Source organism: Haemaphysalis longicornis, unplaced genomic scaffold (genome assembly GCF_048455015.1).
Source record: "Haemaphysalis longicornis isolate Haplotype H1 unplaced genomic scaffold, Haemaphysalis longicornis Haplotype H1 scaffold_1, whole genome shotgun sequence".
Taxonomy (NCBI): domain Eukaryota; kingdom Metazoa; phylum Arthropoda; class Arachnida; order Ixodida; family Ixodidae; genus Haemaphysalis; species Haemaphysalis longicornis.
Window position 1 is genome coordinate 450,225,976 of NW_027526203.1, and position 27,731 is coordinate 450,253,706.

Below are 27,731 nucleotides of genomic sequence, written 5' to 3' on the forward strand. Positions count from 1 at the left end.
ATAGTAATATTGCTAATATACTAGTAGTTTTATTTCATATAGTTTCTCACTATGGTATTATACATAGAGTTAATACTGTATTATACTGCATGTGAAACTTCATGAATCTGGTGAACACGTTTAAAAATTTTTCGAAGTCCAGTAAATTTTTTCGTAAAATAATATGTTTATTTTACTACGTATAATTCTTTTATAACATTAGATATAAAAATTTACGGGAAGGCGGATGGCACGAAGACTGGCCAAGGCTTCTTTAGCCAAGGCTAGCCAAGAGTTGAAATGGCCCTGTGCTAGAGTGTACTACGTGCTGTTGACGCCGCGCGGCGAGAGTCTGTGTGTGGTGTCTTGAAGAGCTAGAGTTAGAAATAAGCCTGCGCCGCTGCACGTGTTGGCAGCAGAGCAACATTCAAATTACGTACTGCTATTCGAAATAATAACGATGTCTGGTATCAAAACAATATCGTCTGAGAAGGAGCTGGAAGATGCAATTTCCGAAGCAAAGTACGCGTTTACGGTGTTGTCAGCTTGTCCTTGGAAAAGAAATGCAGATGCGTAAATATGCGTTGAGTCAGATACTAGCTTTCCAGCGAGTGACATGAACGGTGGCTTATTCAGTTTTATTCTTTTAGCACCAGTTAACACTCCAAAGACGATCTCCACTTTTTCCGATTCTCTTTTTTTGTAGTCGCATGTGGACAACACTCTTTTGGCGGTTGCTTATCGTTTGTGCTAGCTTTCCTTGGGTACGCAGTAATTACGTTCAAACTCACTGCAATACCTGTACGTGCTTGATTTTTTGTGCATACTCTGAGTAAGTGTCTGTTTTTTTTTTTTTTTTTTAACTTCGGCGAGGACACTTGGCAAATTCCTGAACATTGGAGGCTCGTGGGCTCTTGCACTGCAAGCCTAACTAATTTTGTATTTTTACAGGGAAAAGCTGCTGGTCATCTACTTTCACGCTGACTGGGCACCTCAATGTAAACAAGTAGACGACTTGTTGCCCGACCTCGCCCAGGACACGGAGTTGGCGCACACAAGCTTCTGCAAAGTGAGAATTCAGAATACTGATGTGCTCAAACAGTATCAGCGAAAAACAAAAATGTGCGCATGTAATATGTGTTGTCTGCGCATCTTACGCGCATGCCGACGTATATTTCAGCCGAGCATGCGTGCTAGTTATAGGTATAATTCAGGGGAGGGTAAATTGAATTTTGTGCAGGTGATTGCTGAGAAGATGCAAGACGTGAGCCGCAAGTATGCAGTCACCTCGGTGCCATCATTCTCTATCTTAATGGTAAGCAGAAGTGAGAATGGCGGGGAAGCTGACGGTGCAGACTACTGTGGATTTATTCACAGTGACTGAGAGTTTGGAAATATAAAATAATATTGAGCGAGTGGTCAACTTGCATGACAGGAGCTTATGACGGTGCAAATGGGAGGACCAACGAGCATACATGCATGTGTAAAAAGTACGCCCTAGTCTAGTGCTACTGCCATCTTCTGGCCCCTGCCATCCATAAAAATTACACCCACCTCCCCTCGCGGGAACCCTGGTGGGATGCGACGCTGAAAGGGGTTCCATTGTGCGTTTCCGTTGGGTCGATTACTCGAATTGCGTGAGCAATCGTCGGGTAATGCGAGAGAGAGAGAGATAGAGCAAGCGTAGCGCGGACGACCGTCGACTGAGAGACTGGCCGGAGTGCGGCACTTCGCTTATATGCGCAGCGCCGCCCACCGGTGGAGTGAGAGAGCGCGCCGCAGTGTGCGCGCCACAGATGTTGGGGGAGAGGGCGCGCTATCACGGCGAGAGGAGAGGGGGTGAGGGGAGGAGAGACGCAGCTGTGCGGACGTGGACAACGACACAGGAAGGACAGGGCCGCCGGCAAGAGATGCTCCTCTCAGCGTCGCATCTAAAACACTAGCCACATATGACAGGTGATGGCAAGGGCCCATGGGCTGCCGATTCTTGCACACATGCATCATATCATCTTTCGTTGGGGGGGATGTGGATGGGAGAAAGATTTAGTTCCGTTTCGGGTGGTGAACTCGTGAATAGTGCACGTGGGGGCTGCTGCCCTTTGGTTATTCTTGGTTTCAGAAGGTCACAGTTCTGTTAAAGGTGTTTGTGCGTATACGAACTAGCAAAGACATTGACGCGACGCACAATTTGTTTTGTAGGATGATTGTCGAGGAAACGAAAGTAGTACCAGTGTGGCTGATTTTTTTACGTCGATGTCTGTACTGCCAAGAAGGGGGTCTGGACTGGTTGGTACATTCCAGGGACTGATTCTTACAGTTTGTGCATTCTGTGTCAGCAGTTGCTGTTCGCACTACAAATGTAGTGGAGTTGGCAAAGCTGAGGGTTGAATTCAGCACTACCTGTTTCCCGTGCACTGCTGCTCCACTCTTTGAGCGTGGCTTTCTGCAGCAGGATAAGCTGCTGCTGGACTGGGTCTGTCTTCGATTGCAAGTGAAGTTATGGCACCGTGCACAAATCTATATAATACGCGGGTTTGCGTTCAAGCCTAGTTCCGGCTAGTCTGCCGGATGTGTCAGTTTTCTATTACAACGGCATGCCATGGGAGGGATGGAGACACAAAAAAAACAGCGCACCAGTCAACCTTCTTGATGCACTCATTACGTTTGCCATTAAGACAATTTTCTAAGAGCTTAATTGTTCATCTGACAGTTTTATTACCTAATTATTTGTTTCCTTACTTTTATTGCCTGAGTAATACCCCTGTCACACGGCAGATCTACAGTCAAACTCCGCTACAACGAACTCCGCTACAACGAAATTCCCGCTTCAACGAAGGTTTTTCGATTCCCCGCCCGCATCCCATAGGCCCCAATGTATTACAACTCCCTCCACAACGAACCACTTTTTTTATTGTTCTCCCGCTTCAACGAAATTTTCCCGGGACACAAGTCATTCGATCTGCAACGGACTGAACCACTCTAACTAATTTTGATAAGTTCTAACAATGTAAATTATTAGTAGCAACATTTTCTCCGAACATCCGGACATCGAGAAGCTGCCGCTTCTCGATGTCCGGATCACCGGCGCCGACAGCGCTCAAAAGCGGCGGCGGCGGCGGCGGCGGAGGAGGAGGAAACGGCCGAAGCATGGGCAGCTCTCGAGGAAGCCGGCATTGTTCCTGAGAACGTAGCATTGAGCGACTACGTAAATGCCGACGCGGACGTGATCGTCTACGAGGAGCTGAGTGATGCCGAGATCCTCAAGAGTGCTCGCGCCGCCTCCGCCGCCGCCGCCGATTCATCCGACGATGAAGAAGTCGGGCATGGTGTTCCGACGGTCCCGACGTCAGTGACCGCGTCGCAGGTCATGGACTCCTTGGACGTTTTACGTAGTTTCCTTGGCGCCCATGACGATGATGTCGCCATGCAGCTCCTCGCAGACTGTGAGCAGCGCATTCTCCCGTTGCTCGTGCGAAAGCGCAAACAGTAAAAAATCAGCGATTTTTTCATGTTTTGGAAATAAAATGCTCCCAGAGTGTCGTGCATATCCTGTGCATATCCGTGACCGCAAATTAAAATATAAACTCCGCGCTGTGATTCACGACGCCTGCTTTTGCGCGGATCTCCACGAGTACGACGCGCATATTACAACGCTGGTCTAAGCGCCGCGAGACGCGTTGTGACCGCAAATTACGATATAAACTCCGTGCTATAAAAAGGGTGCTATTTTTGGCGGAGCGAGCTCTGAACAAGTTGGCAACATTGGGGCGAAAAGGTAGGTGGGAGATTTCACGACGCCAGTTAGACGCCTGCCCTGTTTTCTTTATTTACTGATTTTCCGCGACAACGAAATTCTCGCTACAACGAAATTTTTCGCGATCCCCGTGAATTTCGTTGTAGCGGAGTTTTACTGTAATGACATTTAGAGCAAATGTTATTCGCTCTAAATGACATTAATTTGGCGCTACACGAGAATACCGAATGACATTTAGCGGCTAACTGAGGTCCCGGACCTCAGTTAGTGGCTGAATGAGTAGCCTCAACAGCAGTAGCGTGTCCCTAGACAGAAAAATTCAGTAATAAACCAGAGAATATTGTTTCTAAAAACGGTTAGTGAACTTACATTTTCTTATTTGTGTTGTTGTTCAAATAAAGAAAGATAAACAAGTACTAACAAAAAAGAAAATCTCAACCCCAGTATGCGCGCGAGCGTAATCCGGATTTTTCGCAGACTTGTCTCGGCTAGTAATGTATACTGATGTCACTTAAATCGGTAGTTTTCTTGTTTTTTATTTAAAAAATAATCCTTTGTTACGTTCTTTTTTTTTAAACATTACGTGTGAAAACATTCTAGATGCGCTTGAAATGTAATTTTTGCGGTTTTGCGAGCTCGCTAATCGTCACCGGTATCACAATCAAATGACATTTGTTTCGCCATGTAGACCCGCATGGCCGAGCCGAATGTCATTAACAGCTAATGTCATTCACTTTGAATGACATTAGATTTGCCGTGTGACAGGGGTATAAGTTTATATAGAATTTCCAGAGTTAAAACGTAGTGTTGTCCACTTGCACACCTCTGCTCGCTGTTCTTGATTGGATGCTGCAGTGAGCAGATGAGAGGTGTGGGCAGCACTGTTCACACTCTTAAAATGCCTAGATAAACTTATTCATAAAAGGAAAAGTAAAATACGAATAGTTAGGTTAAAAGGAGCTATCAAAAGAACAAGTTAGTTCTTTGAAAAATGTCTCAGTAGCAAACATGGTTAGTACAATAACGTCAAGTAGAGAGTGCTGCAGTCGACCAGTGCACTGTTCGCCCGATGGCTTTCATTCTATAAAGGACCCTGCTAAGGGCCTCGCATAGCAGAATAGCCAAATTTTTAGGGACTATAGCGCAGACTCCGGAGTGGCTAGTCACCCGACAGCTGGTAAGCAGACCACATGCGGCTTTCACACTTGGCACATGTGTCCCACAGCAGTGAGCACAGGCAGCCAAAGAAGGCGACATGCCTGAGTGTTGCCCAGCAATAAAGATGTGGCCTCTTCTTTCTTGCTGGATCGGCATTCCTTCACTTAGGAGTCTTCACAGATTAGACGCGCTGTTTGCTAACGGCAGCTTAAGCACTCTTGCGCGAAATGGGGCTGTGTCATTTTTGGGTGAAAAGTCTCGCAGATTGCCGTTCAGTTTCTGTTCACATGCTTGTCTTCACTTAGCACTTTGTATTTTTTTTTGTTCCCCCCTCAATGTTATTACATGTTTGAATACCGTCTTAGTGGTGCTGTCTCGGTACTGTCTAAGATTAAGAAGTGTGCCTGGCAAAAATGTTCTTTGAACCTTCAAAAGCAAGTTTGGTACTTTGTGTGCCAAAGTGACCCATAGATATCGAGTACTTCTTACGAAAAACTTGGGACCCGCCGCGGTGGCTCAGTGGCTAAGGCGTTGCGCTGCTGAGCACGAGGTCGCGGGTTCGATTCCCGGCCGCGAAGGCCGCTTTTCTGATGGAGGCGAAAAGCAAAAACGCCCGTGTGTACGACATTTCGGCGCATGTAAAAGATCCCCAGGTGGTCAAAATTAATCCGGAGCCCTCCACTGCGGCACGCCTCATCGCCTGTGTTGCGTCGGCGCGTTAAACCCTACAATCAATCAAGAAAAACTTGGGGTTAGTTTAGACCACCTGGAAATCTTTAATAAGAGACCAAAATTTCAGTTCATCGACGTTCATGTTGTTTCATCGATGTTCATGTTCATTAAACAGAAGACTTTGCCATTAAAGAGTTTTAGCTGGCAGTTTTTGACGATCCTCTGCTATAACCAGTGGTGGCGCCGTTGTGCATGCGTGATTCGCTTGGCCTCTAGTGGCATTACCGGAGTGGGGCTGCCGCGGTCCGTTTCGCTTGCTGGACGTGCTGAGTGAACTGTTGCAGCAGCTTATGCTCCCAGAAGGAATTCCAGGATGGCTGCCCCCAGCCAGGGGAGTGCTACTGAAAACTCCATTGCTTCAGTTGAAACATCAGCAATGGAACCGTGAAAGTGCTTTCAAATAGGCCAAGGTATCACACGGCTCAACCAGGTTTAGAACGTAAGTGAAAAGCACGAGCCTACTTTTATGCAGCTCCCAGAAAGCCAACCTTGTCTTGGCTATTCAAAACTTGGACAGCTTCTTTTAAAATTATTACTACCATAATATTGTGCCAGTGACTAACTCACACAGAAAAGGTGAAAGCATGGTATTCTGCTTTCTTTGAGTGAGTGACCAAACAATCAGTTCTTATGTGTTGTTTTAAATGAAGTGCTGGTTTACTCATGCAGATGGAACAACCAGTGGTGCGAATGTTTCCCCGTCGAGGAAGATACGGTTATCGCTTAGCTAAAATTGTGTCTGCTGCTGATGCTCCGGTCGTGCTGGCCGAGCTGTCGGGAGCGGAGCGGACCGTCAAAACCAACGAGCTGAATCTCTCTTTAACCCTTTGCGGTCCGGAACTTTTACCCACCTTCTGGCGGTTCTGGTCCGCAATTATTTTGCCAGTTTCTAGTGCCGCAAAGAAAAACTCACAGGATATTTTTTTTTCTTGCATTCTGCTTGCAACTTCTTTACCGAATTTGAGCAGTGTGTGAAACCGCTCGTGTGAAAGCAGCGTGTGAAACCGCTCAAAGCGTTCCCTGGGGTTCAGGCGAGCTTCAGCCTGGAAGCTTGTAGATGAAATGGCTCATCCCATCTAACTTTTCCTTGCACTCCACATGTGCAAACAGACCCCGCTTTTTGGCTCGAGCCCTCAGATCACCCACCAACTTTAGGATGAGGTTGCAGCGGTACTGCAGGCTTCTCTGCTCTTTCTTGTCATGATTCTACAGCTGTGTGTGCCTCCAAATACAGCTATTAACAAGGAAACCTCTAGATACTAGGAAAAAAATCTTTCCCCACCTATTCACTATCTTTCAACAAAATGCGTAGCTCACAGAGTAATGATCTGCATGGTGCTGTTTCCACCACCGTCGTGGTCTCCGTCACTTGCTTCTGTCGAATCACTGTCATCACTAACTTATAAAGGCATGAAATTCTCTTCCTCACTGAAGTCCTCGCTTTTGCTAGGTGCACCACCATAGAACACAAACGATGAGGAAGCGGCCATGCTTCTCGGCAAACAACGTCCACGTGAAAACTTCTTGGAATCCAGAAGGCCTATGCTGAACATTGTGCCGTACTCTAGCGCAAAAAGAAGAAAACTTCAACAAAGTTCACTTATCCCTCAAGCGATGGCGCATCACGTATACAAAGAGAAAAACCGCAAAATTTAACCTTGAACACCCAAGTTGGGCGGAACCCGACAGCAGACCGCAAAGGGTAATTGTTCATCGTGCTACCGTGCAGGGCACAGATTTGCCATCTGCAATGCTCAATTTGGCCGCCCTAGCACAACAGTAGTCGCAGCTATATTGGGCAAAGTTAAACGTCAGCTCAGTGACCAGGCTTGCGCATTAAATGTGGCCGTTTGTTTTCATAGCATTTGATGTCGATGAGCAGATGAGCTGGGGTGATGTAGTTGACAAGGTGCAGGTGTGCCCCTGGTTGGTTGCTTCCTAGTGGAACATGCATTCTTTTCAGAATGGAAAAGCTGTGGACAAGGTGGAAGGACTGAAGATGCCGGAACTGGTGCGCAAGTTGAAGCTTCTTCAGGCTCGTGTGCAGATGCCACCACTTGTGGGTGATGAGAAGCAGGTAAGTAGGCAGGTCTTGTCACCCTTGTACCAGGAAGGAAACCTGCATTGAGAAACCTGTATTGAGAAGGTGCCGTTAGTATGGTGTTGCTCAACGGGGAGTGCATGTTCACGCAGGCGTGTTTCTTGCGATTGCTAGAAACACGTCTTTATTATTTTTTTTTACTGTTAGCCATTGTGGCTTAGCTCACAGATCTCATGTTTTCGTTTATTTTGCAAAGCTGTATTGCATACCATTTGAAGGCACAGCACACTCCACAAAGAAAAACTCTGCTACAGCAAATTAACTTAGCCTACCTATAGCAGACGCAATTCAGAAAAACATGCTCTCAAGGCATCTTCTGGCGAGACAAATTCTTCCAGTCCCTTTGTGTTCATCTCGGCAAAATACTGCTAAAACAGTGTTAACCCTCTGTTTTAACTCTCAGTATTATTTGAGCTCGCGCAGCGCTGTGTGGTGTCTCATCTTGGTTCTGCTGGTGCACTGTTGTCTGTTTGGGAGTGGTACTGCTGCATGGACGTGTTTGGTGCTGAAAAAGACAAGTTTCATAAACAGCTCAACACTGCACAGTGTTCTCTACCCATTGTGGGTAAAGAAAAATAAAATTTGTTAAACCCGGCTCGGTGGCCACGGCATTGTGCTGCTGAGCCCAAGGACATGGGTTCAATCCCGGCTGTGGCGGCCGTTTTTCTGATGGAGGCAAAAAACGAAAGCTCCTGTGTTTGTCGAGATTTCAGTGCACACTAAAATCTCTGGGTGGTCGGAATTAATCCGGAGCCCTCCCCTATGGTGCGCCTCAAAGTCCAAGCGTAGCTGTGGTATGTAAAATTCCCGAAATTTGAAGAATTTTAGATGTGTTTGATTCGGCAAGGCAGCAGCGTGAGCTATGAGGGAATCTTTAGCTGAATATTCTGGAACAGTTGAGACCTCTTGGCCTTTCTGATAAACACGAAAACGTGTGTGTTGGCATGCTCTTCTTGTGGCCTTTTTGCAGTACGGCTTTTGTGAGCAGCTATTGAGTGTACAAGCCCCAGTCACAAGTATACAAATAGCAAGAGCTGTGTGCCGCCTAGAAGCCCTGACAGGAACCAACACCAGCAGCACGGTTGAGCATAACGCTACCCTGTTAAGCCAAGTCAGACATGTGCAAGGTGACGAGTAAACATATTGGATATGGTGGCAAGGGTATTGTGCGTGCATTTCCAAAGCTCATGCCTTTGTTCTCATCGGTGCTCCTGAGGGCTGCAGCCATGCATTTTGGCCACTGTTCACATGCTCCATTTACTTCTTACCGGACCTGCACATCGGGCCAGCAGGTGTGGCATTGCTGCGCAACAGCATCATGCATTGCGTTGGGCGTGTGTTGGTTGGTGTACAAGGTGACGTGTAGGTTACTCTTTTTTTTTCTTTTTTCTGAAAACCGTCGAGAAACGGTATCTTTTATATAGCGGTCATTCGTCTAATCTCGCTAGAGGTGTGCATATGTGACAACTTTCACTGTTAACCACGTATAAATAAAGACTGATGGGGAGTAGATCAGAATATTTAGGTATGTGAATACCTAAGGGAAAGAGCATCACTCACCTCAAACATGGCGGAGTAGTTTTACTGGAAATGTCTCAAAGTATTTATATATTTTCAAGCTGCACTGACATTATGTAGGCTGCCCAGCCACCGAGATGAATGCTGGCAACAGCGACTCTGAACTGCAATGCAATATGCTTATATTTATATCTGAGAATGAAGAAATTTTATTGAAAAACATTATTTAAAGTAAGACAGTGACAAGTGGCATACTTACTACGTTTTGATATGCAATGTATGCCTGAGAATGTCTGCGTAACACATTTCAATTTTACACTGAAGACCTGCCAGTCCATGCAAAAGCAGAGGCAATATAGCTGATCTAAAAGCTAGCAGCTGATCTAAAAGCTAGCTTTTATTTGCCTGGTAAATAAACCGGGAAATAGCATTGCTGATATTGATGTTAAAACAAATAATCAACAGAATACAATCGTCATGTGAAATTCGAGCTTGAACAAACACATATACTTTGAAAAATGTTGAAGCACCTGTAGGGAGGTAGCTAGTGGCACCTGTGCTTGGAAAAGACGGCGGCAGTTAATAGCTGTCAACATGAAAGGTTCTCAGGGTACATGTGCATAAGTTCCATGGTGTTCTTGCGGTCCCATTGGAAAAGGGCGAAACATGCCAAATGGAGGGAGAGCTCAGGGCGTTGGATTGGAGCGGGGAAATCACCCAACCTATCATATAAAAACTTCAATAAGCGATTCGTACATTCCTTCATTATAATCACCAAGTAGCGCCACATATGAACGAGCAGAAGTCCTTGTGTGTGGCACCGACGATGCATTAATTAATGGTGTAGGCAGGCTCCTGAGCTTGCGCACGACTTGGAACTCTTAGCAAAACCTTTGCGCACGCTGGCCATTTCAAGCAATGGACCTCTTGATTGTAAAGCGACCGTGCTATCCAGGATGTGTGCTTTGTGCAAAGGGGACAGCTGTGCGTTGTGTAGAGATCGAGCATTGTATGGAGAAACTTCAGGCAAAATGCCTCCTTTCTTTTTTTTTTTTTTTTTTTTTTTTTACTCCATATCAAGCTTATTTGAGGTATAAGCATGAACTAAGGGAATGGAAACATTTTAAGCAATCATTTCTTGTGCCTATAAATATGCCTTTTTTGAAGTTCGTGTCTGTATGGGCTTTTTAGCACCTTAAAATGCCTTTTTTGTATTATCTACCTTTCTGGCTTTTTCGAGTCCATGTATTGCTAAGACTGCTCTTGCTTCAGAAGCCCGCAACTCGGCGTTTGTCACGCGCCATTTGCGAGCAAAATCCACATGCCCTGCCAGACATTCCGAGACATGCGAACCTGTGCTTGAGCCGCTGCCTCCTCGACCTGATGTTACTCCGAGCATCTAGGCCACCGAAGGCTCGAACGCAACGACACCACAGCCAGCATCACCTCTGGTGGGCTTGAGGTCACCTCTGTCCTCACGAGCTCTTTCCATGTTCTTCTGTCGCACTTTGTCCGCAGATCTATGGTGGAAACTTTTGTCGTCATGCCCAGTTCATTGCTAACGTGATTGAAAAAAGGAAGCTAAGAAGACAATGAACGCCACACAGCAGTGCACGTGCTGCTCAAAGTCAGACGCCTTCCGGGAGAAAACCGCAATAACATCTGACACCCGAAAGTTTCAAGGTGACGCCACGAACATGTGTGCAACTAGCCACCGGTCACGGGGACACTGCTGGCCGGCAAGACGCAGAACGTGTAGCACGAAGAAGGAAGGGGATGCTGAGTTTATTATAGACGGAGCATCTCGGCACTTTTAAGTACTAGTCTGGTTGCGGCAGCCATCATCTGCCGTGCTGGGTAACTTTCAGTTGCATTGCAAGCAAGAATCTTGCTTGCTGAATGTTGTAAATCGGTATGTAATTCATAGGTCTGAGTGGTGTTATTCCCAGCTGCTTCGATGGTCATCCTCTTCTGCAGGACAGGATTACTGAGTTTTTAATGCAAAATTTTTGCTCTCCACTGCGTTATACGTGGGATTCATTGGTGTTGTGAAGCGCTGAGAACTTTGTTCTGTTTTGTCAATGAATCAGTCACTGCAGTAGAGAGGAGAGATGGAAAGAGAGAGGGAGACCCCAGCGACTTTGGCCGCCCGAGCAATGATGGCTTCTTGCATTGCCGAACCTGAGCTGCCCAATGCTCTCGCCCAGTTCTCACCATCCCGGTGTGGGGCCACGGGACATGATCAGTGGTTTGTGGGGCACAGGGGGTGACTGCAGAGAGGAGCACACGCAGTGCTTTGCAGTCTGCACTGCAGGAGCGTCACTACCTAGGCTATTCTACACCACGCTACTCTTGAATGTGACTTGACCCATTTGTGTGCTTATTTCACATTCTTAGCAGAAAGCATTCAGCAACTGCAAACTTGGGTGCCACTCTTGACTCGAAAGGTTCAGATCAGTTCGGAGGTCCAGGACAGGTCTGCCGCCGTCCCTAAAGGACCAGTGGCTGACGGAGCCACTAAATCTGTCTTGGAAAAAAAAAAAAAAAAAAAAAAAGTTGTAAATTGTAAAGTTTTGAGCAGTTCACATAAGGACATTTCAGATCGAAGTAGACATTCCAGGTGGAAGCAGACCACTGAGTGTTCCCAACTACAAGCATGCTCCACCAACTGTTGAGTAATCTTTTTTATATATATATTTTCGTTTCTTTCTTTTCCTTTTTCTTTTGCACACAAATATCGACTGAAGGGAGGCATAACTTCAAGCCAGAAAACATTGAGCTGGTGCTGGTGTTTGGCATTTATAGCCTTTCTCTCAGTGCTGAATCACCCTATATTTCCCGTATGCTTGTCTGGCATATAAATAAAATTGCTTTTCCACAGCACAAGATTTGTGCTTTGTTTTCATTGCAAGTAAAAAAATTTGTTCTGAAATACACTACTAAAGTGAGTATCAATTGAACCTATAAATACTTTAACGATGGTAATCGACACTTATTTCACTTCTCATTGCGTAGTATGAGGTGCCTAAAACCGTGATTTTGCGTGCATAAAGTTCCAACTCTAGTTGTGTTACTGTGAATGCTGTGGTTGCTAGGACTCGCTGCATGCTGGTGGATAAGTGCATAATTTGAAATCACTATGATTAAATGGGTGCACAGTGCTGCAGTAGACACTGTTTTTTGTAGGGGGTGTATGCACGTTACGTTGTGCTTTGCTGTGGACGCTGCAGGAATGAGGGCATAATTTTCTTGGATTGAATTAGCTCAAACTGAAGTTGCTCAGACAATCACACATCTTGGTGCTAATTTTTTGGCACAAAAAATGCTGGGCAAAGTGTCAAGAGAATAGCTTTGAAGATTAGGAATGGTTCTTTCTTTAGTATTTCGTTCTTTGTAGAACGTTTCACATATGCAACACAACTGCTTAGCAGTTTGCCATAATTTTGAAGGGAAAGCGTTCGAAAATTTAGACAGCGGCACTTAGAAGGTTTTGATTAGAAAGCATTTGATAGGCATGGGTTAATAATACCATTTCATACCAATGTTTGCATTTATGTTTCTAACACACTTTACTATAATATGTTTCAGCTGACTAAAACGTTTTCAGTTCACGTGATGCACACACAAGTAATGACAAGTTCACACTCCGAGCATTACCACATTTTCAGTTTTCAGAATGTTTTGGTCATATTAAAGTCATTCCCTCCAGTTTGGAATTCCTTACATGCTCTTGACTATAAAATGTCGACTTTCAATTTAACTGGTAAGCAGGTGCTTGAGAAGTTTCACTTGTTGGTCCTTTTAATGTGTGTGGAGCTGCGGTGCATGACCAAAATATTTTTCAGCAAATGAGGCTATAAAAAAATGACAGTTTTATGCGGGGGAGGCTACATTTGACACTCCTCTTCTCACATGCATGCCTGTGCTCAAGAACGAGAAATGTAAACCAGTGCAATGGATGAATTTTTTTAATGCCATCACTTTAGCAAAGGTTCTCAAGAAGACATGAGAGTTTGTTCACTGACTCTGGAAGAAAAAATGCTCTTTGACAGGCCATAATTTCTCTAAGAACCCCGAAATGAATCACGTACTAAACATTTCATTGGCAGGTATGGCTAGGAACCTTATTGCAAGCGTAGCTAACAGGCAGTAACTCTTGGCACCTTGCTCATGGCACTAGTGACAAGGTTACTTTTTTCCTGCCATAATTTTCTCGTGCAAATAGCTTTCAGGTCCAGCTTGAGCATGAGTTCTTAAGACAGCGGAGGACAGATGAGGCTGCTAATGCCAAGTGTGCATCTATGCAGCTTTTTCTGGGCCTCAAAAATCTTTGCTGCCTCTTTGATTGTCAGTTTCTAGAAGGAGAAAAGGGGGGGGGGGGGGGGGGGCACTAGGCTATAAGGTGAAATTCGTCATTGTTGATTGGATTTCAAATAGTTCTGCTAGGCTTATCGAAGTAAGTTTTACATCATTTGTATCTGCACGAAGAAATAGTTGATCTAGATGATTTAATTCTGGGGTTTAACGCACCGAAGCTACACCTGGACTGTGAGGCACACCGTAGTGGAGGGTCATCGATGAACACCCAGGGATCTTTAACGTCTTCCGAAAGAAATCTCGACACACGGGCGTTTTCGCTTTTTGCCTCCCTCAGAAAAGCAGCCGCTGTGGTTGGTATCGAGCCCGTGTTCTTGGGCTCAGCTGCACATCGCCTTAGCCACTGAGTTACTGTGGTGGCTCAGTGGCCAAGGCATTACTATTGTCAATTAATATTGTCAGTTTGCTCAAAGGCCTCAGTCCTCACTTTGCAGTTTTGACTCGTTTGCTCGGTTGGGCTTTTTTGCGTAGCTTTGGTGTTATGCAGAAAAGCAAACTGTGCAAGCCCTGTGGTTAAACTGAGATTATGTGCTTACGTCAAAGCCAATATTGACCCTACCAGTGTTTGTAGGCATAGCAAGGTGGTTAACTGTAATGCAGCATGAAAGACTGGACAACGTCGTGAGGAATTACACAAGGTCCTTAGTGAGAAACGAAAAATAAAGACAAAGAACCAAGTGACACACGTCAAGGCATCTAAGAAAGAAAAGATTAGTCAGTTTAATTGCACTGACAGAAGCTGGGAGACTAGCTAGTGGAGATCACAAAATCAATTCCTTTTCACGACAGTTCAGCAGACGGACAGTGACATGTACCATTTATTTGAAGTGTGAGATATCCTTCAGTTTTATCTGTTTGGTCGGTTAGGGTTTTTGGTGGTGATGCAGGTTTCTCCAAAAATTCTGCGAAAATTCTGCCATGCACTGTAACGTCTCTGCGCCGTGTTGCCCTGTTTTCAGCTCTATTAGGGGCCATGAAAGCAAAATGCAATTTTGGTTCATTCGAAAGATTGCTTCATCAGAATAGTGATGACACCACTTTTAACACAAACTTTACTCACACAAGCTATATAATGACAAAAAAAAGAGCATGGCCATGCGACCCACTAGCACTAGATAGAACCTGTGACGTTTTATGGGCAGCTGTGCGATTGGCTGAGGCCGGTAAAAGCAAATGCAAGTTAGGCAAGGCTTGAAAGCTTGCAGAATGAGCTATTTGTGCTTAAATTTAATGCACGTCCTTTTTATAGTAGTAAGAATTGTGTGGTAAACAATGGAAGTTATGAACGCACATGTAAACATAGAAGCACCACTGCAAACTGTGCGCACTATGCCGGTTATAGCTGCACAGCCGTCTCGTGCATTGAGCTTGCACTAGCCAACTAGCACAAGCGACATTGGCATCTGTGACTCTGTTTGTTGAGAATACCCAATGTTTCACGAAATGATTACTATCAGCCATAACAAAAATTAGCCAGGTACAACTCTGGTCGGGAAAAAAAAAAGTGAGTGTGGACAGCAGTCCTGAGCAGTGTTGTGGCGCCATCTCGGAGGATGAACATAAACAAGGCAACAAAACACATTTGGCCGTTTGCTGCAGCCCTGGTCACCATACTAACAATCGTTTTAAGTACCTGCGGTCATCGCCGACGTCACGAGACTTCACGAGACATGATTTAGTGGGAGAATTAAAATTTTGCTGAAATTGTTTAATTTCTCAGTAAATAAAGCAGCATTAGCTGCCAGGCAAGCTCTGGGGGCACTATAAAACACCAGCTCTTTCAAATGGAAAAACCTTCTGTTTTGTCTTCATGGCCCCTTTAAAAATGAGGGATTAGTCATTTTCGAATATTCCAAAGAATCTGAATGTGCAGCTGCAAAAGTGCACTGTGAATCAAATCTAATAGCAAGCACTGCGTGATGTATGCGAAATTTCAAATATTCCCACCGAATTGGTGCATACTTTTTCTTGTTTTTACCATACATGTGTTGAGGGGCTTGCTTCTTGCTGCTCTGTGTGGGCATGCTTAAAGGTGCTGTACTCGTGTGCTTCGTTCTTTGCCTGCAGGCTTTCCTGAAGAGGCTTCAAGACATCACAGCCAAAGCTGATTGCGTGCTCGTCATGGAAGGTAGTCCAAGTGCACCTGCCTCAGGTATGGACAAGCAGTGGCTTGGACCAAGAAGTGACCCTCTAAAGCACCTCTGCTTCTTTTGTGCTGGCAGGTGAAAGTGCCGAGGCTGTGGCTGCGCTGCAGAAGGCAGGCGTCGATTTCCGTCATTTTGACATCACTACAGACCCGGAACTGTGTCAAAGTAAGCACTTTTCATTGCACTGCATTTAACAGTCTATTTTCTTGGATCACGGCATTACAAATTCAGTACTCTACTGTATTTATTAAGGGAAATGTGGCCGTAGCTTGCATCAGAAGTGAGGCCGCTAAAGTACACAATCAAGCCAGAGAGCTCATGCATAGCAGCAGATTGTCTTAAACTGTATGTAATCTGGTGGGTAAACAAGAGCAGCAATTGCTACTGGCCAAAGTATGCGATAGGCTGTAGGAGTTGTTGTTGGCTGCACCCGTTTGGCCACTGGATGGGGACTGCAGTCGCTAAAATGGGCAGCTTTTGGAGACGATTAAGCAAAATGTGTCAGCCAGTAACACTTTGCAACAAGAAGTTGACCTTCCTTGGCTTTTTTTAACAGCAGAGCTGTTTAAGCTTTTAGTTCTGGGGAGCGTTACCAGAAAACTGTTGTCATCAGTGAAGTAGAGAGGCTGAAAATGCTAGGCCAGGAAGTGAGGGAAAGTGGCGGGGAGGCAAGGAGCCGATAAGCAGGTGTGGGAAGTGCACGCCCCAAGTAAAAATTATTGCTAGGGAGGTCCCAGGAATCGAGCCTGGGACCTTTTTTTTACACCATGAAACCGGCAACCTAACCACTGGACCATCCCAAAGACCTGTGTACAGGGTTAGCAATGGTGGAGAACATGTGCCGCCAGTTGGAAAGAAAAAAGGTGTTGGCATGCAGTGCACAACACCTACAAGGAAAAAAGGCCAGATAAAAATTTTCACAAGAATTAGAGCCAAGTGGGTTAATTTTTACGCGAAAAAAAAAAAAACCCTAACAACGGAATTACCGTATTTACTCGCATAATCCTCGCACTTTTTTTTCGGAAAAGTCGATGCAAAGTTAGGGGTGCGAAAATTATGCGGGGGAAAAAAAAATCCGGTGCACAGTGTTGCCAATTTGCCTTATGCCAATCCCGCTAAATGTAGCGGTCGTTTTTTGTATATGTAAGCTCAGTGTTGCCAACAGCAGCTATTTCTTTTTATTTTATTATTTACAACGTAAACAGTCTCCCGTCGATCAGTGATCATGAAATTGCCGCCTTTGCTTTCTGGCGCGTGCCCTATCTCGTCGTCGTATGTGCGTGCCCTACTCCAGTAACGCACGCTGAAGTCGGTGACGCCGAAGTGCCTGCCTGCGGCACGGTTTCCGTGTTCGATCGCGTACTCTCTCGCTTTCAATTTGAAAGCGGCAGTGTAGCTGGCGTTCCTCCCCATGGAGAAGCGGCACAAAGCACAAAACAAAGATCAAAAAGTTCTCAAAATGGCAGCGAGCTATCCACCACTGACGTGAGTGACCCACAGTCTGACTGCTGCCGCTCAACGACGGGACCACGACGGCGACACGACGACACGACAGCGGGCTGCGCGAACACCGTCTAGTTGCGCGCACGCGAAACATGCGCGAAACCGGCTCAAGGACAGTGTGAGTAGCGTGCTAGGGCGCCTGTTAGGGAGTAGCCATGCAGGTAGTTAGGGCGCCTGGATGGCCTTGGATACACAGCGCTCTCCGCCGAACGGAGAGGCGGCGGGGGAGGGCGCGCGTTGGGGAGCGCGTGCACCATGCGGGTTTCGCAAGCAGGCAACTTCGCCGCTGCAAAGTTGGGGGTGCGAGGATTATGCGAGGAACCAAAAAATCCAAGTTTTGGTGGCTCACATTAGGAGTGCGAGGATTACGCGAGTAAATACGGTAGGTACCCATAGCATGCAAAAACCATTCCGTCTCGCCTTCCTAGGCCACGTCATTACAAGATGGGAAGGCAAATGCACACCTGGGTTTGGGAAGTTGGAAATACATAATAAAAGAATGAAAGAGCGATAACCTAACCTCTCAAATTGAATACAACACAGAAAAAAGTTTAAAGACTGCCGCCGCATGAAACAAAAATGGATGAATCATGGGGAAAAAACGCTTCCCGTGGTTGGAATCGAACCTGGGTCCCTCACGTTACTTCATTTCATTTTATTTCAGCATTCTTTAACAAAGAATAACACGAATGCTAGGGCAAGAACAAAAAGCTGCCATGCAGCAGCTTGACAAAGGTCCTTGCCCCTGAGTTTGGCAAAGGGCACATTGGCAACGAGCACTGAACACACACAAGAAAAGAAGCCAAAAAATTTCTAATTACACAACTAGCAACTAAATACACAGGAATACCGTACATACTTCTATGTAGACAAGGGTACCAGGATATACAAGCACAAAAGGAATTTCACATCAAATTCCGCAAACAGAATTACACAAACTGTAAAGATTGGCAGCAAACAAAATTAACGCTTTAAAATCACGCAGAATGCAATGTGCAACAAATTAGAGAATCATTAGCCAAGTACTGTAGAAAAATGGTTATAGCTTACAAAAATATTTTCTCAATTGTTTAAGGTTGTATAATTTGTTATAAAGAATGCATGGCAAGTTATGCTGCAGTGAATGCAATTTATAGTTATTGCGAAATTTAGGTATGGACCAGATATCACTATTTCACGTACACAACGTGTTTGTTCTATGCTGAAGGGAGGCCATGGCCTTCAAAAAATGTTTAAAAGAATTGGAACTAAAATAAAATGCACGTGAAACTCGAAACCGGTACATGTGTTCTACTTTGACTAAGCTGAGGTCTTTGAAGGCTGTGTCTGTTGAAGCGAGATGTTCCAGGTTAGCAATGTGTGGCGGACAATTTTCTTTTGAAACATAAAAATTTGTTAATATTCATTTTGCTTGTAGTGCCCATACCAAACTGCAATAGTTAATATGCGACTAAACAAAGCATGGTAAATTTGAAGTTTCGCCTTCACAGGCAAAAGCAGTCTACAGCGAGAGAGAACACTCCGGTAACTTGAGCGAGCTTTTTCCTGATAGTTACTACATGTGAATCCCAATTCAGGTGAGAGGTAAAATTAATCCCTAGAATTTTGTGTTCATGGGTAATACAAATTTCATTTCCACCGTATTCAAGGACATGATTAAGTTGTACTGGTTTATTCTTTGCCCGAAATATCGTAACTTTTGTTTTGTTGGGATTGATTTTTATGCGATTTATTTCTGACCAAATAGAAAGCTTGTGTAATATTTCATTACATTTCATTATATTTCATCAGGCCCAGAAATTAATATACTACTACGATGTCTTCAAGGAAGGAAAAGGGGCCGCCAGCTCTGCTGTTTCTCCACCCTTGCACCACTAGTGCAATCTGTGCCTTTTTTTTTTTCTTTTTTACAGCAAAGCTGTTAGCCTCTAGTTGTTCATAGAATTTCGTGTCGTAAACAAACAACCCAGGCAGGACCCAGCAGTTCTCGCCTAAGACACTGAGCACATGCGTCAGGCTAATTCAGGCATACAGTATAGAGCTCAGTATTCGTTAAAAAAAAAAAAACACAAAACAAGCATCGAAACTGCATTATGGAGGATGAGGTGCCTGTGAACAATGGGACCCCCCCACCATGTGTTCCTGGTAGAGATCATGTTTGAAGGCTAGGCCGGATTAGTGTCACTAAATAGAGCTGTTCTTGCCCAAGCATCGAGTGCAAGTGACAAGCCCGCTTAGTAGGGTTGCCACCTGGCTGGTTTTTGACCGGCCCGACCGGTTTTTTAGACAGTGGGCCGGTTGCCGGTCCATACCTAAAACCGGCCGTCATTTGCCGGTTTTTTGGCCATTGGGCCATGATTATGATCGTTTTGGTGTTTTATGAGCGTCAATTCAGCAATTACGGTGGTAAATATGTGCCGACAAGCTGCGCAAAGGCACGTGAGCAAAAAAAATACATCAGGTGTTTCCAGAGAATCACGTCACATTTCCTTTTTAGATACTCTTAGTCACTTTCTACACAAATTTTATGCTGATTTCTCGCAAGGAAAACACTACAATAACCGGCATTGCATGGCAAAAAAAACAAAAAAAAAACATGGCGTCTGTTTTTCAACACAAGTTCAACCTTGGGGGAAAGGTGGCAACCCTACCGCCGAGACGACAAGAAACATTTCATATCCTCCCCCACAACATTTGTAGTGGTCTACAACAGCTTCGCTGGACATCCATCCACTTTTGCAGGGTGGGATAGCTTTTTTTTTTTTTTGTAGGCCCTGGTACGATTCACGCATTGCCTACTTTTGGTAATTGTATAGTGTGCACGTGTACCATATTCTTATGCTCTGCGTTTGCTGGTTAAACATTTAATTAGCACACCCCTCAGAGTTAATTAACGTAAGCACAAGAACTGCTGCTTGCCTGCATCCCTTGCTGCCCATCTTCTTCACTGTTTTCTGTTGATGTTCCACAGTTGGCAAGCTCATTCCTTGCTTGCATTTCAGAACTGATCGACCATGTGGCAGACAAAGGCGCTTGCAAGTACCCCCTCCTGTTTGTGTATGGCGACTTTGTTGGCGGCATTGAGAAGATCAAGCAGATGGACGAGCAGGGGCAGCTCGCTAAGTTCTGTGGCAGTGGAACTCTGACTGAAAGGTATTTATTTTCTACCAGTAGCAGGCCTTGGTTACTACGTTAACCGGGAACTTGTTGATAATTAAATAAAAGCTCAAAAGACTGTTAGTGTGCACTAAATATTTTTATGGCCTACTGTTCAAAAGGCTTCATTTGGTATAAGCGGGTTGCAAAATAAAAAGCGAAACAGCTCAAAACATTTTATTTGCATGCAAGCCAGGTCGTACTACTACTTACTTGCCATAGTTGGTCAGCTTTGTTTGCTGCAAGTAAAGCTGGTGCACACCTTTCTGGAGAGTGTCTACAGGTGCTTCCCCTAGCTGAGCAAAAGGTCCTTGGTGGAAACGAAGTCCCTGAGGGACTGTATCATGCGCTGGGCCTCCTGCGAGGACTCTACCCCAGTAGGCTGCGCAACCGCGTCGTCAGAGTCGCCACTTTAACTACTGTCCGCAGCATGTATCTGCGCAACGATCGCCTCTTCAGTGAGGCACTCGAACATTTATAAAACATCGGCCCTGATGTTCCTTCCATGATAAAACGGAGGCAGTTGAGGTACCCAGTCGAATTCAAAGCGGCGCGCACGTGACGCAACAAGCGAACGCACAGGTGAGTAGCGCGGGCTCGCAAGCGGGCGTGGGGATGATGCCAAAGTGGCGGCACCAGGAGAGGGCTTGGAAGCGAAAAAAACCGCTCTCCTTCTCTTGCCCCCCTCACATTCTCGTAAGCGGCCCGGCACAGTCGACTTGCTTTCTGAGGGGTGGAAGGGATGCAAGGCGTACCGCGGCTCGCGGGGCATGCCGTCAGCGGTGACTCTGTGCGGAGAGTCGGCGGCATCTTGCATTTTCGGTGCACACTGTAACCGGATTCAATCGTTATACAGCATAGACCATTTATAACGTAACCGCTTATAGTGCGGGACCGGATATAACGTTTCCTCGCCCTCGGTAGGCCTCCCATAGAAATCAATGCACAAGCGTGCCACTTATAATGTGTTTGCCCAAAGCACAATACCATTTATAGTACGGTTTTTTCAGGTCCGCTGATCGACCGGCCCAGCTGGGGTATCTTTTTAGGGTCGCGAGAATGAAGAAAAAAGACTGAATCAGCCATCCTACGCAGTGCAAAGTACTTGCTTTCCTCTAACTTCCACATAGAAAAGAAAAAAAATAGGCACCCTTTAGTTCACGTGTTCTGTTTGCACTTGCGTGATAACCACAACTGCCCTTGCTTGACGCACCTTGGTAAATAGCGAGCCCCTCTCCCCTCCTCCCTAGCATGTGCGGTAAGCTGTTTCTATTGGAGCGTTGTGTCGATAAGCAACCGCCTTTTCCCTGTTCAAACACCTGGAGATAGCGAGCGGCGACGCCAGAGAGTTCCACTACCTGTACATTGTGCTGATGAGCAACCACCTTCGGCATCGCAAGCGCAAGATGGAACGGGGGGGGGGACTTGCTCGCATTCTTAATCACGTTGTTGTGCGGTGTCCATTCATAAACGCTAAGAAACACAGCCGTGCTCCCTCAAAACTCAAAGCATTAAGGAAGTTAAAGTGGCGTTCACCGTTTGTGAGGCTGCGCTTGCGGTTTGTAAGGTCCTGCAGCAGTGGCTGATTTGAAGAAAAAAAAGACTAAATAAAGATCGCACCTCTACTTCTAATCACCGTGCATTTGAGTGATGATCAACAAAGATTGATTTGAGAGATAGGTTGCAATGCGGTGGTATGTGCGCATGTTTTGTTTATAGTGTGGTGCCGCTTCTAGTGCAGATTTTTGCGGCTCCCGCAACATACGTTATAAGCGGTCTACACTGTATCTGATGTCATGGCACTGGAGTTTGGATTTGTGTGCGCGAATCCCAGCCAGAGGCACAAAAGTGCACATTTTTGCAAATTTTTGGAGCACTTTAGCGATGCTGGAGTATTGATTTTGCAGCCAAATTAAATTTTGTGAATCAGACGGGCATGACCATCACTGGTCAATCCACATGTTGGGCGTAGAAACAACTAATGACGTGGCGTGGCCAACATCAAAGTTAACAGTCGGGAATACCAGTTCACTATTTTATAATATAAGGCCAGCCATGCTCCCAGCACTTGCTGTAAGTGATGAGGAAAAGGAGGCCGTTGTAGCCAATGGGAGCTTTGATGAAGGGTTTGCGGCTACATGCAGCCTATGAGAATAGTGTTGCCTGGCTTGGCAGCCAATTGCAATTTTGCTGACAAGCCCGGTTACGGGGATATGGGAAAGTGAGCTTTTCAGCATGTGAGCCAAATAGTGCATGAGTGATCATGCATTTTAAAAAAAATGTAAAGGGGATGGTGTGACCACCAGTCTGAGTATGGCTCGGAATGTTGCCGTTTGGCACAGTTGGCTAGTTATTAGCAATGTATTTTGCGATGTCAGTGACCAGTGATTACTGGCAAAATGGTTGGTGACCATTTATTTTTAAACTTTAGGACCAGCGCTAATTGTGCAGGTGTTTAGACAACATGACGTTTTTCAGCCACCCAAAGGTTGACGCTCCTTTATGTTGTAAATAAGCAACTTAGCGAGTGCAGTACGACTGCTATCCTCAGGTATGAAACCTGCACCACATAGTATAGTGAGACACAACCATATGCCTGCACGATGTTCATCAAAGAGATCGGAAGGGGCAGAGGTGCGGATTGAGCGCAGGATTCATAGGTTCTGCAGCGCGAGCTTCTGCTTTACGCTTTGCGAGTTGCGGAGAGCTAGCAGAGTAGGCCACTGATACCCCTTGGGGCTGGTGTAACTCAATATGATCCAAATGGGAGTTCACTTCATGCCATTGTGTGCTTGTACTGCGTTATCTGTGTACACTACACATGTCCGTGGTGCTGCTAGTTTTTAGCTCAAGAAGAGTTTACATATCAGTGCCTGCTCTCAAAACTGCAGCGCTGACAAAACAAATCATTTCTGGACAGTTCAGAGTTAGACTGTATTTTCCAAGGTATAATTTGTTAAGTCAGTCCAAATTCTCCAGTCATGGCATTGGCTTGTGCTTAGAATCGAACGAAGGAGCTGCCAATATGCCTACATGCTCGGTGATTGTGGTTCAGCGCACTCAACCACAGAGCTGATGGCGAAGAAAAGAACTGAAGCAAATGCGTATCTGTCATGCTGAAATTGAAACCGAAACCAGTTCATTGGGAACTACTTTGGTGCATTAACACAGAGCAGTTAGCTCTCCCCCTCTCCTCCCCTCTCCTGGTAGCTTTCTCTCCCATTGCCACAGAAAGTTGTGCTTGAGTATGGGAGACGTGGAGTGGATGCTGTGGTATTTTGTGAAGTTACATTGCAAGGTGGCAACGTTTCATGAACAGAGCCATCAAAGGGTGCAGTTTCTTTGGTACATAAAAAATTTGGTGTCCTTATGCTGTAGAGTGAGGACCACTTACTATGGCACTGTCTCACATTGCATCCAACAAGGATACAGCAGCTTGTGGCGACAAGCCTCAGCTTTGAGGACACGTCTTGTTCTGTTGTGTGGACCACAAGGTCCCCATCGTCATTCACTTTTAGATTTCATTTGAGTAGCCAGCCTTTTAATACGAAAGTGTTTCATGACGGGATTCACCAAGATATAGTCACTGACATCATATCTGTCACGGAAATGACATCTCGGAAATGGCCCCGCTCGGATTCGAGCCCACGAACTTTCTCGCCGGAATGGGAGGTACGAAGCACTCTGCCAACTGCACTATGAACTGACGCGTAAACACGTCTACGAACGCGCCTTATATCCTTTCCTATGACCTTCTTTATTCATATGGTGCTGCCATCAAGGAGAGGTGAAGTGAAGTAGTGCATCATGATGCTATTGAATGCCGACAGTTGGCGCCTTGATGTGTGGGCTAACGTACGGGATAGCAGAGGACCCTGGCTAGCTTCGCTAGAGAACGCTACGCACCGTACACTATCCCTGCGGAATCCGAAGACTCGCGCGCGGGTTCGGGTACTCACATGCGGTAGACAGGCTCCGGCAATCCAAAGTGAGGCTTTATTGCCTGGCAGATACAGGGCATATACCAGACAACACGACTATCACTTGCGGGGAGACAGTGGCTCCTGTCGCTCGCTCAAGCCGCGGGACTCGGACCTTGATATCCGTCATCACGGCCGTGGGAGCAGGGGAGGCATCACGTGCGACAGATCAGGGCAGAATCTCTCAGCAGAGTCTGTGGAGCCAACTGGGTTCACCGTCATCGGGGCATTCGGCGTAGGCACTGCCGAGCCAACGGATTCCGACCGAATCGCCCAGTCGACTCCCCAGCGGAGCGCTCGTTCGTCCTTCAGGTCAGCTCGGAGGGGAGAGAAGGTCTTCCCTAGGTCGGGGAGAGGGTGGCGCAAAGGAAGGTGACAAACCGGTCCTCCTTCCCTCGCGCACACGTTCGCAGCGAGCCGGTTCCGCGCGTCGCGCGGGGTCATGAAGAGGACACAACCTACGTGACGTGCCGGCTACCCAAAATGGCGGCTACCAGCTTGCGAAAACATGTGCAGGCGAGGCGTAGGGAAACAAGGGTCCCCACAGATGCCAGCACCTTCTTGTACGGGGGATGCGCGTGAATTGAGGCACCCTAGCTAGAGTGTACTAGAGTACACGCTGCGGTGTTTCTGTGCCGCCTACTGCTTCGGGTGTGATGGCCCCATGTAAGAAAGCAAGTTCACATCAATGCACAATAAACATTCAACTGCTCCTGTGAAGGCACAGTTCACTGTCATGTTTTACTGATTCCTATGAAAGAGGGATCAACCACATTTTATGTTTATCTGGTCGTCTTTCCCTTTTATCATCACCTGATTGCCACCCTCTCTTGATGCTCTGTGGCAAAGCAAATAAATTTCGGCTACCTTGTTTGTTGCAGGCTTGAACAGCTGATCAAGAAGGCGCCAGTGATGGTTTTCATGAAGGGCTCACCTGATGCACCTCGGTGTGGCTTCAGCCGTACTCTCATGGAGATTTTCAAAAACAACAAGTACGTTGTCATTAGGCATGACCCTCATGTTCTGGGCTGCCTTCAAAACTGCCAGATTTTTTAGAAGCTTTTCCTGTTTTTCTTTAATGCCATGTGCGCTTGTTTTATGGCCGACATCACCAAAAAATTCATTCTGTGCAGTTAGCATAACTGGAGACCTTGAAATTGTGCTGCGATATCTCCAGTGTTCAGTGAATCATAAAAAAGCAGGCACTAAGCTATTTAGTATAGACAGTCCTCAAATGGAACAAGCTTCCCCTTTTTCCCCTTCACTGACTGGGATGCCAAAACATCTACCATGCTTTTCTGGCATTGCAAAATTGGTTGTCTGCTGTGACCACTTTCTTATACAGTGCGTGGAAAATGAGAGAGCCAGCTGTGTTGGACATTGTTGGAGCAAGCACAACAGTAGGAAATCTTAGGATCACAGCTCTAATCGAAGTCCACACTAATGTCGCTCAAGCCACAGGGCCATTAAAAATCAGTTGTGAAGGTCAAACTAGCCAGTCTTCAGAGCTGCTTTTGTGAATTGGTGAGGCTCTGCTGTGGCCCAAACTTGCAGGCTACCTGAAAGTGCCATTGGCCTAAAGGAGTGTACTTCTGTGCTGCTGCCATTGTAAGTGGCGCAGACACTACACAGCAGCCTCTGCTGTAGTGATGAAGACCAGTCGTGTGCTTGTTTGGTGGGGAGCACTGTTATTCGAGGGGGAGGGGAAGGAAAGCGATGCAAATGCAATGTTGCAGCAAAGAAGTTAATAAGTATCGCCTGGCTTTCACCTTCAAAGCACGTAGGCAGACAAGTGTGCTGGGGAATTTTTTTCTTATTGTCTGTGTTCTTTTTCTTTTTTTTTTTTCCACACTGTGATGGAAACAAATTTGTTGCTTGCAGTAGCTCACTTTACTAATAGCAGCATTTTCTAGTGGTGGTGTGCCTGATGAGCGCCGTGTTACACATCACTGAGTTTAAAAGCTTCAACTGTGCTGGAAACACGTGTCGCTTAGCGAATCAGTGTTTCGACTTGTAGTGCTGCAACCCAATCTTTGTTTCAGGGTCAGCTTTGACAGTTTTGACATCTTGACAGATGAAGAGGTGCGCCAGGGGCTCAAAGAGTACTCCAACTGGCCGACGTACCCACAAGTTTATGCCAAAGGAACGCTCGTGGGTGGCCTCGACATTATCAAGGTATGCGGGGCACATGCACAATGGACATTTTGAGGCACCATATTTTTCAGTGTACAACGCACTTTTTCCTCCGTAATTGCTGTTGCTGCGTCATACAGTGGCACAACTTTATCCAGCTCTTCATGTTTGTGAACAAGAATTTTATGCAATTATTCAAGTATAGCAGGACAATCACTTTATCCAGCTCTTCATGTGTGTGAACAAGAATTTTATGCAATTATTCAAGTATAGCAGGACAATTCAGCCATGAGAGCAATGCAAGTAGTCCGTTACTGCCATTAAAAAAATGTCTTTTTGTCGTGACATATTTGTAACCACAAATTTAGCCAACATGTTTTGCATAATTGCTTGAAAGCGATGAAACGACACAACTGAGCCATGCTGGCTGTAACAAATCCATTCTGTCATTTTGGCTTCTTTCGGTGTTTGGCAGCCTGAATGTTTCAATGAAGGGCAAGCTACCTTATCGCAGTGGGCTGTAATAGTGCTGTGGGTCCATTGAGGCGGCTTTTTCAGTTGGCAGCACTTTGATGCACTACAGACAGCCGTGTCTGATGTTGAACAGGGGTTTCTATTGCCTGTGGCATGCCAGCCGACTGGATAAATTGTATCGCCATGGTCAGCACTGTTAAAGCACTGTGTTGCTTGCAGGAACTGCAAGAGTCTGGCGAACTCATGGCAGCTCTCAACCCCTGACAACCCTGTGCTCCTTTGAGTGAACTGCATGGAAGAGTCTGACAAACTTGTGGCTGCTCTCAACACCTGACGGCCCTGTACCTGTTTGTTTTAATAAACTGCATTATAATGCTTCTCTGAAAACAAGTGTTCTATTCTTTTCTAAGCAGAATTATGGGGCAGGGTCATGGGTGCCTCAGGTGCCAGAGCTGCCTGTAACAAGCCAGAATAGGTAAGTGGCTCTGAACAAATGTGTCCCGGATTGTTTTCGTGAGGGTATTTGCTGCATTTGGACTGGCTTTGCTCCTCAAATTTTATTGTGAATACACTGGAATCCTGTAAATAATCTTATCACTCAAATCGATCAAACCTAGAGGTCCCATTCAAATATTATGCTGTGTGTTTCAGTTTCAATTAATTCTATTTTTCATTTCATTAGACCAAATGTTAAAGGGACCATGAAGACAACATACATC

The 27,731-nt window shown here is 45.8% G+C and overlaps 1 protein-coding gene across 2 annotated transcripts; it reads left to right on the forward strand.

Annotated features, from left to right (window-relative positions):
* Positions 1 to 280: 280 nt before the first annotated feature.
* On the forward strand, positions 281 to 27,402 carry Grx3 (Glutaredoxin 3). 2 transcript variants are annotated; one of them, XM_077687754.1, is made up of 10 exons: positions 281 to 501; positions 931 to 1,048; positions 1,220 to 1,294; positions 7,587 to 7,700; positions 15,687 to 15,771; positions 15,842 to 15,931; positions 20,272 to 20,422; positions 25,287 to 25,397; positions 26,448 to 26,580; positions 27,232 to 27,402. In XM_077687754.1, exons 1-10 carry the CDS (start codon positions 440 to 442, stop codon positions 27,274 to 27,276), a joined length of 984 nt encoding a protein of 327 aa, XP_077543880.1. In that variant the 5' UTR covers positions 281 to 439; the 3' UTR covers positions 27,277 to 27,402. The 2 variants fall into 2 exon arrangements, with proteins under 2 accessions (XP_077543880.1, XP_077543879.1); XM_077687753.1 differs by lacking the exon at positions 281 to 501 and adding an exon at positions 675 to 811.
* The last annotated feature ends 329 nt before the right edge of the window (positions 27,403 to 27,731 follow it).